This window comes from Salvelinus fontinalis, chromosome 8, assembly GCF_029448725.1.
Source record: "Salvelinus fontinalis isolate EN_2023a chromosome 8, ASM2944872v1, whole genome shotgun sequence".
Lineage (NCBI taxonomy): Eukaryota > Metazoa > Chordata > Actinopteri > Salmoniformes > Salmonidae > Salvelinus > Salvelinus fontinalis.
In genome coordinates, this window is record NC_074672.1 from 40,157,981 (window position 1) to 40,172,948 (window position 14,968).

At 41.9% G+C, this 14,968-nt stretch overlaps 1 protein-coding gene across 1 annotated transcript; it reads right to left on the bottom strand.

The window, feature by feature from the left end:
• Positions 1 to 883: 883 nt before the first annotated feature.
• Positions 884 to 14,954, bottom strand: LOC129861235 (src-like-adapter 2). Its single transcript, XM_055932466.1, has 8 exons — positions 12,012 to 14,954; positions 5,792 to 5,917; positions 3,728 to 3,827; positions 3,516 to 3,602; positions 3,310 to 3,413; positions 3,023 to 3,172; positions 2,676 to 2,808; positions 884 to 1,803 (listed from the first exon to the last, which is right to left on the bottom strand). The coding sequence occupies exons 2-8, from the start codon at positions 5,880 to 5,882 to the stop codon at positions 1,668 to 1,670; spliced, it is 801 nt and encodes a 266-aa protein (XP_055788441.1). The 5' UTR covers positions 5,883 to 5,917; positions 12,012 to 14,954; the 3' UTR covers positions 884 to 1,667.
• Between the last annotated feature and the right edge of the window lie 14 nt (positions 14,955 to 14,968).

Sequence of the window (14,968 nt, forward strand, 5' to 3'; positions counted from 1 at the left end):
ATTCAGACGGAACCAGATTTTCCTCTTGGATTTTACCTATACTTAGCTCTATTCCGTTTCTTTTTATCGTCCAACGTATGCGCCGAATTGTGTGCATAGATCGCTTTAACGAAATGGTAGCAGAAGGTGAATGTTGAACTTTTTGTTCCAAACATTTTGCGCAAATATACTGTAGGTGTGATCAAGGAATTATTTGACTTAGTAAAATATTTACTCCTTTACTTATTTAGGCTTTCCATTACAAAGGGGTTTAATACTTATTGTCTCAAGACATTTCAGTTTGTCATATGTAATTAATTTGTAAAAATGTCTAAAAACATAATTCCACGTTGACATTATGGGGTATTGTGTGCAGGCCAGTGACACAACATCTCAATGTAATAAATGGTAAATTCAGGCTGTAACACAACAAATGTGGAAAGTGAAGCGGTGTGTGTAAGTCAAGCGGCGTTAATACTTTCTGAAGGCACCAGAAGGCATCTCCAGTTCTGTAAAACTGTTGTCCTTTTGCATTGTTGATCAATGTAAAGACATGAATTACGCACAAACGAATAGTGCACAGCAACCTAAGCATTAAAAACAGAGGTATTGGATAACAGCTAAATACACTGATTCAATTATTAACAAACGCAACAACAACACACTAAACGGTTAACGGGGAAGTAAATTGAATGGCGTCTCCGCCAACCTGACGTCTCCGCCAACCTGACGACCTACGCATTTCCCCCAGCAGGTGGCGATACAAGACAAGATACAGTAGTAAATAAAGGTACGCCAAATACTTGCCACTTCATGTGTGAAATGTATTTGGTTATTTATGCGTTTGGTTATTAATTATCTGATTTGTGAAAAACCAACACATCAACAAAATAGTTTCCCCATATTTCACAAAATGTAACATTTTAATGTAAAATAGTTAAACAAAATATAAAAAAATACATTCCCACCCACCCCAAAACATCGCGAAACTCGATATTAACATTATGTACACACTACAGTGCATTGTTTCAGTTGATGAAACCTCATAATAACATGTCAGTGTTTCATACCATAATATTTGACATAACTTTGAGATGCTCTTTACCATTACCTCAACTTTCTGCTGTCTCTTCCACACCATCGTGCTTTCCACTGCACCTTGACCATTTCCTGTGCCAAAGTCAAGACTATGGTGCGGAGGAGAACAAGCAACAGCTAAAGGTGTTAATGTTCAGGACAGGAAACACATAAATCAAACAGACTAATTCTTATACCTCATAGTTCCTTAATTGTTTTCAAGGTAGCGTACTTCAACAAAACCAACCATATAGTCTGTTTATTGATGATACTGGATCACCTTCACAAGGCTGTATATCTCACTTTCAAACTACTTTCTGTTAAGTCTAGCAAAGTCTGCCTCCAGGATCTTAACATTTATTCTGGTCATGAATCCAAGCAAAGATGGTCCTCAGGTGCTTGGGAATGTAATGTTGAGCACTCTACAACCATAGCTTTGAGAACCATGGTTCTCTGCAGTGGTTGAGTTGTGAGATCCATTGGGTTCATGGCCAGAATGTCTGGTCCTCAGGATTGCCTCAGCTTTAATGGGTAGCTTGATGTGAAGCTCTCCATCTTATGGTCTATTTTAGTCTGAGTATCTCCCTGTCGTTATGATGCCAGATCCATGCTCAGCTGTCCCATTTGTGGCTGGAGCCTTTGCAGCCCTCTGTCATGAAGCGGTAGGATTTGATGGCCTCTTTCAATCCCTCGCTCACGAGGGAATCCTCATTGTCCTTGCCTTTGTCCTTGCCAAAAATCGTGGAGCTGTAGACAGACAGAGAAACCCCATTAGTGAGGAAATGCTGACAAAGAATATGTACTTAACAAAAATATAAACACAACATGTGAAGTGTTGGGTCCATGTTTCATGAGCTGAAATAAAATATCTCAGAAATGTTCCATACACACAAAAAGCTTTTTTCTTAAAAATGTTGTGCACAAATTTGTTTACATCCCTGTTAGTGAGCATTTCTTATTTGCCAAGATAATATATCCACCTGACAGGTGTGGGATATCAAGAAGCTGAATAAACAGCATGATCATTACACAGGTGCACCTTGTGCTGGGGACAATAAGGCCACTCTAAAATGTGCAGCTTTGTCACACAGCACAAAGCCACAGATGTCTCAAGTTTTGAGGGAGTGTGCAATTGACATGCGGACTGCAGACATGTCCACCAGAGCTGTTGCCAGATAATTGAATGTTCATTTCTCTACCATTAGCCACCTCCAACATAATTTTAGAGAATTTGGCAGTATGTCCAACCGGCCTCACAACCACAGACCACATGTAAACCAGCCGCCAGCCCAGGACCTCCACATCTGGCTTCTTCACCTGCGGGATTGTCTGAGACCAGCCAACTGAGGAGTATTTCTGTCTGTAATAAACTCATTCTGATTGGCTGAGCCTGGCTCCCAAATGGCTGTGCCCCTGCCCACTCATATGAAATCCATAGATTATGGCCTAATGAATTGATTTCAATTGACTGATTTCCTTATATGAACTGTAACTCAGTAAAATCATTGAAATTGTCACATGTTGCGTTTATATTTTTGTTCAGTATAAGATTTATTGACAGACATGGATACACAGAGACTGGCAACATATTACTGTACCACAACAGTAAATGACCTCACCTGTCCATATCTTTCCAGTTGAGGGTGGGCTTCCTGATAGCCATGGGGAGTGGCCCAGTAACCACAGGAACGTTGTTGGACCCCTGGATGAAGCAGGGCTCCCCTAGCAGACAGCACAGCCCATCACGGACCTCTGGAAGGAGATGTCAATCAGTCTGTTACAACTCAGGCTTATCATGAATACTACAATTTAATGACTGAAGATGCTTTAAGTGTCCCCAGCTTTTAACCCACTGACACTTGTGCAAAAGATTCAAATGTGTGGGTTGGATACAAAGGGCTTGAACAGATGTAACTACAGCTTTCAGTATTTTCTACACCACTGTAAATGCTTTAAAGCACCTGACCTGAGTAGTGGTCCACCAGAGCTCTGAGGTTGGGGAAGGTGAGGCAGGGGGAGATGTAGAGCCAGCCATTCTCCAGTTGTTGGATCCGGTAATGTTTGACTGAGCGACGATCCTGGTCACTGCTCTTACGCACTGACAGGGTGTTGGCACCTAGAGTGGACAGTGTAAGACCATACTTCAGTCACCACGTTTTATCACTTCAGGTTTATCAATGACATTGTTAAGATTGTTTCCCTGTTCTTGTTAGCGTTTGATCATGTGTAGCCTGGAGTGTGAACTGAACTGACCAGGGTGGGTCTCACTCTCCCGGACCAGAAAAGAGCCAGTCTGGTTGTAGGGCAGAAACAGGAGCTCCTCAGCCTTCTCTCGGCTGAGACCCTCATACTGCCACCTAGGCCAAGAGCATAGAGATAGAGTCAGACATAGAAATAGACAGAGACATGTAATTAGAGATTCCAAAGGGGAATAGAGTCAGACGGATCAGCGGACTCACCTGTGGTACACCTTGGCTGTGTAGTTGCTGGGAATGTAGCTCTCATTGCCTGTGGCAGAGGATCTCACCTTCCACCACTCCCCCTCGCTACATAGACATGCACATTCACAGAAACACAAGAGATGCATAAGTTATTACAGGAAAAACACACATCACAGTAGTAGTAGTAGTAGTAATTATGGTAGTTGTATGTAGAGGCTATGGTTTCTTACTCTGAAAGCACTTTGAGTCTCTCTCCAGCGTGGATGCGGCAGTGTGCTGGGTGACCAGTGGGATAGTTATATAGGGACACTACCATATACTTGCTGCTCTCTGTAGACAGAACAGATACATGAAAGATTAGTGTCAGTCTACTATGAGAACCTCAAACCATGACAACGCAGTATTTTCATGCTGAGAAAAAAGCAACAACAAAAAAAGCATGCATAAGAGAAAATATCTTTGTACTTGTATGTTTGTACTTCACACTTTGAACGTGAGTAGTCATGGTTAGGCAAGACACTTCCAAGTTACAAAAATGAGATGATCATCAGTCTTTCTGAGCTAAATGATTGATGTGATCTTCATCAACTAACATCTTGAGGAATTCAATGTCACCTGGTTCACACCATTTCTAGAGGGTGACTAGAGGGAGTGCAGCCACAGATAGAACAATGAGCCAGATATTTCACCGGATGCAGAAATGTGAAGGATCCGCTTGGTGTTTCCATTCATTACCAAATATGGTAGTGAGAGGAAGCCAAGGGGCCGGCAGGAGAAGAAGGAAACGAGATGGACCTTGGCCGACATTCGGTAAATTTTCCCACCGATGAAACATTTGATCTCAATACAGTTCTGTTCCCAAAACTAAAACCTGTTACGAACAGAGTGGACTAAGTTTTGTAGACTTTACACCTTGCCAAAGTAAAAAAAAAAAGTGCATTATTTAGAAGGAGTGCAAAGGCGAATTGAGTTATTGCACAAGCTCATATCTCTCCTCTGGTGGTTCAACAGAAGACCAGCAATGTTTTTTTGCCTCTTTCTTGCACATCAACTATGGTCATATTTAACAGAGAGCTATCTAAACATCTGGGGCATCACCACACCATGGATGCATAGCAACAGCATCACCACACCATGGATGCATAGCAACAGCATCACCACACCATGGATGCATAGCAACAGCATCACCACACCATGGATGCATAGCAACAGCATCACCACACCATGGATGCATAGCAACAGCAACAGCATCACCACACCATGGATGCATAGCAACAGCATCACCACACCATGGATGCATAGCAACAGCATCACCACACCATGGATGCATAGCAACAGCATCACCACACCATGGATGCATAGCAACAGCATCACCACACCATGGATGCATAGCAACAGCATCACCACACCATGGATGCATAACAACAGCATCACCACACCATGGATGCATAGGACCAGTATCACCACACCATGGATGCATAGCAACAGCATCACCACACCATGGATGCATAGCAACAGCATCACCACACCATGGATGCATAGGAACAGCATCACCACAACATGGATGCATAGCAACAGCATCACCACACCATGGATGCATAGCAACAGCATCACCACACCATGGATGCATAGCAACAGCATCACCACACCATGGATGCATAGCAACAGCATCACCACACCATGGATGCATAGCAACAGCATCACCACACCATGGATGCATAGGACCAGTATCACCACACCATGGATGCATAGCAACAGCATCACCACACCATGGATACATAGGAACAGCATCACCACACCATGGATGCATAGCAACAGCATCACCACACCATGGATACATAGGAACAGCATCACCACACCATGGATGCATAGCAACAGCATCACCACACCATGGATACATAGGAACAGCATCACCACACCATGGATGCAGGAACATTAACAAAAACAATTCTGCATTATGTTGGTCGCATTGATTTGAACGTTGAAATCAAATCAAATCAAATTGTATTTGTCACATGTGCTGAATACAACCTTACAGTGAAATGGTTACTTACAAGCCCTTAACCAACAATGCATTTTTAAGAAGAAATAAGTTAAGTAAAAATGCAGGTTATCCAATGATTGTCCTTAACCATAAATAGACCTGGCTGTTGTGCACACTTCCAATTCCCTATAGGTTTCAGTCAAAACAATCCCAGGACGATTGACCTCTGAGGACAGAGAAAGAGAAAGGCTAGTACTGGCCTGTTTCCCAGAGTCCTGTGCTCAGACCGAGATGAGAGGGCAGGCCTTACCCAGTATGACTGACTCAGCGGGCTCTTCCTGGCCCAGCAAGGCTGCCTGAGTGCTGGATCCCCGACGCTCTTTACTGGGCCCACTGCCCATGGCGATGTGGAGCTCCTATGGGTCACCAGAGGACTCTGTGGGTACGAGGGAATCACAGGTATTAATTCATAGACAATTATTTCCTAAATGCTATATCCACCAATTTTTCACGTGTTTTTTTTATCAGAAATGTTTGCATGTGTGTGTAAAATATTACTCTTCTCAGATGTTTTATTCATAGATTTTAGATGTTTTTTTTTGTGCAATACACTATATATCCATTGTTAAGCTAGATTGGAATGTTTGTATCCTGTATATTTGACTGTGATATGTGGATGCCTCACATAGCTATCTTAAGTTGAATGCACTTACTGTAAGTCACTCTGGATAACAGCATCTGCTGAATGACTGAAATGTAAAATGTAAATGTTTTATATATAGATCTCATATTACTGTATTTAAGTTTTTTTAAAATTATTTTTTAAATTATGTCACAAATGTATTTTGTGAAGTTTTTTTCATAAAATATAAACTTTAGTTATTTGTTACATTTGACTGTGTAAAGCCTGGCAGTACTACTTATTTCTCTGACAATGAGCTGGATATATAGCATTTTGCAAAAAAAACATGATTGTCTCTCTGAAATTAAGCCATCAAGTGATATATTTTAAACAAATATGTCTGTCATTGAACAACTCCTTGCCATGATTAGAAAAACTTATTTCAAACATTTAAACCTAATTTAGCAACATTTCTGATATACAGTACATTCGGAAAGTATTCAGATCCCTTGACTATTTCCACATTTAGTTACACGACAGCCTTATTCTAATACGGTTGTAATAATCCCCCCCCCCCCCCCCCCATCAATCTGCACACAATACCCCATAATGATGAAGCATAAACAGTTTTTGTGAAATTTTTGCAAATGTTTAACAAAACAAAAAAAATGAAATATCACATTTACATAAGAATTCAGACCCTTTACTCAGTACTTTGTTGAAGCACCTTTGGCATTGATTACATCCACAAGTCTTCTTGGGAATGAGGCTACAAGCTCAGCACACCTGTATTTGGGGAGTTTTTCCCATTCTTCTCTGCAGATCCTCTCAAGCTCTGTCAGGTCGGATGGGGAGTGTCGCCGCACAGCTATTTTCAGGTTTCTCCAGAGATATTCGATAGGAATCAAGTCCAGTCTCTGGCTGAACCATTTAAGGACATTCAGAGATTTGTCCCAAAGCCACTCATGCGTTGTCTTGGCTGTGTGCTTAGGGTCGTTGTCCTGTTGGAAGGTGAACCTTCGCCCCACTCTGAGGTCCTGAGTGCTCTGGAGCATGTTTTCATCAAGGATCTCTTGGTACTTTGCTCCGTTCATCTTTCCCTCGATCCTGACTAGTCTCCCAGTCCTTGCCGCTGAAAAACATCCCCATAGCATGATGCTGCCACCACCATGCTTCACCATAGGGATGGTGCAAGGGTTCCTCCAGATTTGGCATTCAGGCCAAAGAGTTCCATCTTGGTTTCATCAGATGAGAGAATCTTGTTTCTCATGGTCTGAGTCCTTTAGGTGACTTTTGACAAGCTCCAAGCGGCCTGTCACGTGCCTTTTACTGAGGAGTGGCTTCCGTCTGGCCACTCTACTATAAAGGCTTGATTGGAGTGCTGCAGAGATGGTTGTTCTTCTGGAAGATTTTCTCATATCCACAGAGGAACTCAGGAGCTCTGTCAGAGTGACCATCGGGTTCTTGGTCAACTCCCTGACCAAGGCCCTTCTCCCCTGATTGCTCAGTTTGGCTTGGCGGGCAGCTCTAAGAAGAGTCTTTGTGGTTCCAAACTTTCTCCATTTAAGAATGATGGAGTCCACTGTGTTTTTGGGGGCCTTCAATGCTGCAGAAATGTTTTGGTACCATTCCCCAGATCTTTGCCTCGACGCAATCCTGTCTCAGAGCTCTACGGACAATTCCTTCGACCTCATGGCTTGGTTTTTGCTCTGACATGCACTGTCAACTGTGGGACCATATATAGACAGGTGTGTGCCTTTCCAAATCATGTCCAATCAATTGAATTTACCACAGATGGACTCCAATCAAGTTGTAGAAACATCTGAAGGATGATCAATGGAAACAGCATGCACCTGAGCTCAATCTCATGTCTCATAGCAAAGGGTCTGAATACATAAGTAAATAAGGTATTTGTGTTTTAATTTTTTATACATTTGCAAACATTTCTAAAAGCCTGTTTTCGCTTTGTCATTATGGGGTATTGTGTGAGGATTTTTTGTTGTTGTATTAAACAATTTTAGAATAAGGCTGTAATGTAACAAAATGTGGAAAATGTCAAGGGGTCTGAATACATTACAAATGCACTGTATAGCATTTTGGAATTAAACTCTTCATATGAGTAGAGACACGTTTTCTATGGATCCTATTGCATCAATCCCAATTCACTGTAACTTATTACAGGTAATATATATCAAAACAAACAATGTGAAGGGAATTTAAAATAGCCCTGCCTATTTTAATTGTATTTATTGCCAGGTAGCTAGTCAAACAAAGTCAAACAAAAGAAGGGAGGAAGTTGAAAACCACTCTTCTGAACCCCCTTTAGTTTCCAACCACACTCTTGTTTTTACACATGGGTTGCTGGTTGTCGAGGTGCTGTTGGCAAGGAAAATAAGGGGCTTTCGACTGAATAAATAACAATATTAGAACACATAACAGAACACTCTAATTCAGTGGTCACCAACCTTTTGAGATCACTTTTTGAGTCAAAATGCAAGCCGAGATCTACGGCTCAGACTTTTTTTTAAACACAAGCCTATGCAACATTAACCAATTAAAAACAGTACTGTAGCAATGAGGTTCGTGCAGTAAGCTATAGGCCCAATACATTATCACCGCATATTGGCTTTGCTTGAATTGCCCTGACAAAGCATTGTTGTTTGGGCCATTAATTTGAGGTAGGCCATATGATCAGACTGGTAATAGATCCGTTGTAATATCACTGGTGAGGCACAGCTGAGTGAGCATACATTTAAATCATTAGCTTTTTATTTTACTGGGCTGATAATGTCTGCATCTGATGGTCAGTCTCAGCGGAGGGAGAGAGCAGCAGAGTGAGGGTCCACCCCTCAACATCCCTCCGTTCTCCCTTTCCTCCACTGACACTGACCATAAAGGGACACCGTCTTCAAGCTGATGGGGAAACTCGAGTCGCACTGCATTATTTAATGCGAAAATTACTCCTATGAACAGAGAAAGTGAAATATACCTTGATATTAAAAAATACCCAAGCTGCTAATAATAACAACAACGCAAGTCTATAAATACACTTGCCTACTCGTTCATTACTGCTGCACTGCTTGTTGTAGAGCTGAGTGGAAATAGGAAGAACGCACATTTCATGGCTTATAAAAGTGTTGAACACTAAGTGTTGATAGTGCTGAGTAAGAACTTAAACTCAATTCACTGGGCTCCCGAGTGGAGCAGCGTCTCTGACACTGCATCTCGGTGCAAGAGGCATCACTACAGTCCCTGGTTCGAATCCAGGCTGAATCACATCCGGCCTTGATTGGGAGTCCCATAGGGTGGCGCACAATTGACCCACCGTCGCCGGGGTAGGCCGTCATTGTAAATAAGAATTTGTTCCTAACCGACCTGCCTGGGTAAATAAAAACAGCACCTCTTTCTTGACAGTTTCTCTCTAGTGATGGTTTTAAACATTTTGAAATCTCACAGTATCAATTTTTCTGTTGCTTTCTTTTATGCCTTCTAAATTACTGCAGACACCGTAATCTGAACCATCCGATTGGCGGTCGTGATGGACCGGTTGGGGACCACTGCTCTAATTGATGTAAACAACAATGCTCTAATGTGCAACTAGTTGAAGTGTCATGCATTGGTGATTTGCACAAACACACGTGTGACAAATATGACATTTCATGGCAACCTTCTGCTCCACAGGAACCATGGAGGATAGGTAAATTAGTTTGCAGCAATACACTGATGCAGAAACCACCGCATAAGATGAAAAGTTTTGTGTCGTAATTTGCAACATGTTTTACTGTAAAGTAATGCATGAGATCTCAAGCATCCTTACAGATCCCGGGTGGGTTTGTCTGAACACTGGAGTCAAATATAAAAGTGGCAGGATATCATTGAGTAGAAAATAAATGCTGTCTTTTTGTGAACACCTTTCTATCCCGGTGTGTGTTTGTCTAATTTTGACAATGGTAGTAGACACAAAAATAGATGATAATTTCAGAAATAGTCATATGAAATATATTGGCATTAAATATTTCTAAATATCTTCCCTCAATGCTCTGTAATATGGCACGTAACATAATCATTGAGAAAATGGCCACCTGTTTAGCCAGATGGCACCACAGGGTCATGGGGATGGACAGAGAGAAAAGCAGGCCCCATATAGTATAAGGGACTAAAATAATCTTGCTCTCTAATGTTCCATTATAACAGAGAACAGATGACCATTATCAACCACAGTAGTCAGTCTGCCAACCAGGGGTCAGGAAACACACGAGAGGTAATATAATAATAATAATATATAACATCTCATTCCAAAATCATGGGCATTAATATGGAGTTGGTCCCCCCCTTTTGTGCTATTACAGCCTCCACTCTTCTGGCTTTCCACTAGATGTTGGAACATTGCTGCAGGGACTTGTTTCCATTCAGCCACAAGAACATTAGTGAGATCAGGTGCTGATGTTGGGCGATTAGGCCTGGCTCGCAGTCAGCGTTCCAATTCATCCCACAGGAGTTAGATGGGGTTGAGGTCAAGGCTCCGTGGAGGCCAGTCAAGTTCTTCCAAACCATTTCTGTATGGACCTCGCTTTGTGCACGGGGTCATTGTCATGCTGAAACAGGAAAGGGCCTTCCCCAAACTGTTGTCACAAAGTTGGAAGCACAGAATAATCTACAATGTCATTGTATGCTGTAGCGTTAAGATTTCCCTTCACTGGAACTACAGGGCCCGAACCATGAAAAACAGCCCCAGACCATTATTCCTCCTTCACCAAACATTACAGTTGGTACTATGCATTGGGGCAGGTAGTGTTTTCCTGGCATCTGCCAAACCCAGATTTGTCCATCGGACTGCCAAATGGTGAAGCGTGAATCATCACTAAAGAGAATGCGTTTCCACTTCAAAATAACAGCACTTACAGTTGACCGGGGCAGCTCTACCAGGGCAGAAATTTGACCAACTGAATTGTTGGAAAGGTGTCATCCTATGACGGTGCCACGTTGAAAGTCACTGAGCTCTTCAGTAAGGCCATTCTAGTGCCAATGTTTATCTATAGAGATTGCATGGCTGTGTGCTCAGTCTTATACACCTGTCAGCAACAGGTGTGGCTGAAATAGCCGAATCCACTCATTTGAAGGGGTGTCCACATACTTTCGTATATATAGTGTATGCATATGACATTTAGCAGACGCTGTAATCCAGAGGTGTAGACCTGGCTGGACACCATGCTACACTATTCATTTAAGCATTTAGCGGGGTAAATTTTTGTTCATATAAGATCAGTTTGTCCTATACACGGAGTGTACAAAACATTAAGAACACCTGCTTTTTCCATGACATGGACTCACCAGGTGAATCCAGGTGAAAACTATGATCCCTTATTGATATCACTTGTTTAATCTTCTTCAATCAGTGTAGATGAATGGGAGGAGAGATTAAATAATGATTTTTAAGCTTTTAAACAATTGAGATATGGATTGTGTAGTGTGCCATTTAGAGGGTGGATGGACAAGACAAAATATTTAAGTGCCTTTGAACGGGGTATGGTAGTAGGTGCAAGGCGCACCGTTTTGTGTCAAAAACTGAAACGCTGCTGGGTTTTTCACGCTCAACAGTTTCCCGTGTGTATCATGAATGGTCCACCACCCAAAGGACATCCAGCCAACTTGACACAACTGTGGGAAGCATTGGAGTCAACATGGGCCAGCATTACTGTGGAACGCCCTCGACACCTTCTAGAGTCCATGCCCTGACAAATAGATGCTATTCTGAGTGTACATTTACTTGACCTTTGTCTTCTTCGTTAAAACAAAAAAGTATACTTTTAATATTTTAAATCTGGGTTGGATAAAACAAACCTTTTACGTGTACAGTACAGTCAGATCGATTAGACAATTGTCAGCTCAAAAATATGTTTATACTCACAGCATTTCCCTGTTGGGGTACTGGTGAACGTCAGTCTTCTGATGCTGTGGTATGAGTTGATGTCAGAGCTGTAGAGTACCACAGTAGACTAGCACACGGATAGAGGTGCGGCCCAGAGGGCAGAAGAGTCCAGCGGGTCTGGGAGTTGCACGCTGCTGGTAGTGTTCACATGTGGAACGAGAGGATGATGTGTGTATGAGAGTCTGTGTGAGACTTCTTTAGGCTCCAATGAAGAAAGACTGTTCTCCTTTGTGGTGTTCCAAGAGGAAAGGAGCCGGCGGTGCTAGGTAGAGGCTCTGTACGCATAGCAGAGCAGAGTGATCTATAGTACATCTGAGTGGAGAGATGTGACAGGAGTGCTTTTTTTAAATATTCACCTCACACACACTGTTTCCTGTTTCAATGAGGCCTGAAACTTTTACACACCACAATTCAGACATCAGAGTGAAGAGAGGGAAATGGAGAAGAGTGAGGGAAGACAAAGAAAAAGTGATGCACAAAGAGAAAGGAAGAAAGATTTTGTTCAACAATATCTACTGAACATGGGGCTGTGGTAATTGGAACAGACAGACCTTTGACATCAGTGACTTGATCAATGAGTCATCAGCTGTAGCAATGAGATGCATTTGGTCTGTGCAAATGTTCTGTTTTGTAGCATCTGCATGAGCGGTGGCATACATACACTGGTATGAAGTGAGGTCACAATGGTTTTCCCCCAGAATAGACCTTCATATTCTTCGTCATTCAGGTAAATGCTGTTGATTGGGTAAAAGTGTTGAGCAATTATTTTTCTCTTCATAACCCTTTTGTACTCATTATCAAGAGACATGGGCTCATGGTTCTCTGCATACCCACATTTATACCCACATTGATTTGTGCAGTCAATCCATTTGTGCAGTTAAACTACTGAACCCTCTGAACTAACTGTATTATACCAGTAGCCAGGGCTGGTCCTAGCCTTTTGGGGGCCCTAAACAAGATTTTTCTACTGGCACTGCATCTTGATGGTGTAGAGAAAATCTATGTTTTAAAATGAATTTCCTGTAATTCTACCCATTTTGCCATGGGGGAGAGAGATTTTTTTTTGCAGTTTTAGAAAACAAATCCTGCAATTATACCCATTTTGCCATGGGGTGTAGAGAAATGTTTGCAGTTTTAAAACAAATTTCTTGGCATTCTACACATTTTGCCATGACAATATAATATGAGTGAGAGTGACTAGCATTTTCTCATGGCAAAATGTTAAAAGCATGAGATGAGCTATAAAACAGCAAAATAATGATCTGCCTCATGACAAAATGTGTACAGTAGCATTATAAAGCTGCACATTTTACTTTGCACTATGGCAAAATGTGTTGAAATGCAGCACCAACTCTCCAGAGGTTGGTGCCCGGGGCCCCAAATGCTATAGTCTGGTCTGGAACGTGCCCAGTCATTCGGGCCATGAGTACTACAAGTTTAGATCAGTGGAGGCTCTTCAGTGGAGGAAGGGGAGGACTATCCTCCTTAGTGAATTTCATAAAAAGAAAAAGTGAAACATTAAAAAACATTATTTTTTAGATAAAACTATACTAAATATGTTTGTTACCAAAAAATGTATTAAAACACACTGTTTTGCAATGAAGGTCTATAGTAGCCTTAACAGCACTCTGTAGGGTAGCACCATGGTGTAGCCGGAGGACAGCTAGCTTCTGTCCTCCTCTGGGTACATTGACTTCAATACAAAACCTAGGAGGCTCATGGTTCTCACTCCCTTCCATAGACTTCCACATTAATTATGACATCTTCCAGAGGACGTCCTCTAGCCTATCAGAGCTCTTGCAGCATGAACTGACATGTTGTCCACCCGATCAAAGGATCAGACAATGAATCTAGCACTGAAAGCATTAGCTACAGCTAGCTAGCACTGCAGTGCATAACATGCGGTAGTTGACTCAGAGAAATACAATAGTTGAACAGTTTAACAAATTAACTTCTTCCAAAATTAAAGCAAGAGAGATCTAGCTATATTTCTTAGATTTTTTATTCCCATTTTCACTTACTTAGCTAGTGTCCAATGCAGCTAGCTAGTTTAGCCGACTCAAACAGAGGGAGGCTATGTTAGCTAGCTGGCTATTGCTATCCAATACTGGAACTCTTCCAAGTCAAGGTAAGCTTTTGGCTTTATTAATTCATTGCCTCTGGGGCCTGCAGGTATAACTGCTAGCCGGACTACACGGTTCTGCATGGTTGCAGCGGGTTTACTAATGCCTTAGTTCTAGTAGCTATGCCTATGTTAACTATGATGTGACAATGATGTAGGCTGTGTGTAGCAGTTAGCAGTCATGATATGAAGGTTTAGCTTGGAAAGTTTTTTCTCCACCTGTTCACAGACAGCTGATGTGTTCTTCACTGAAGTCCACAAGCAAGGGGAGCATGTGAGAGGAGAGTGGATCGATGAGAGAAGGAATTCTATATACAACGAGCTGTTTGTGTGTGTCTGGTATGAGAGTAAAATGTGTTTGCGTGTGATCAGGGGGATATTCATTGCGCCGATTTGAGTATTATGTAGTAGCCTAAACCTATGGATGTTACATTGACCTGGATGAATGGAATATGAATGACAATAATCCAACATGCTGTAATAGAAATAAGGCCGTGCTCATTAAAAAAAAATGAACATCCTCCCTCATCTTAAACGGCACCGACCGCCACTGGTTTAGATAGTTGGCTAGATCAACATACCCCAAAAAATATTGTTAGCGGACATGGCTAATTGAGTGTGTCAGTGACTGACATAGAAAGAGAAACTGCTGATGCAGAACCTAATAATAATAATAATACATGTATACCATTTAGCAGACATTTTTATCCAAACTTAGTCATGGGTGCATCCATTTTATGCATGTATGGTCCCAGGTATGGAAGTCACTCCCCTGACGTTACAAGCACCATGCTCTACCAACAGAGCTACAAAG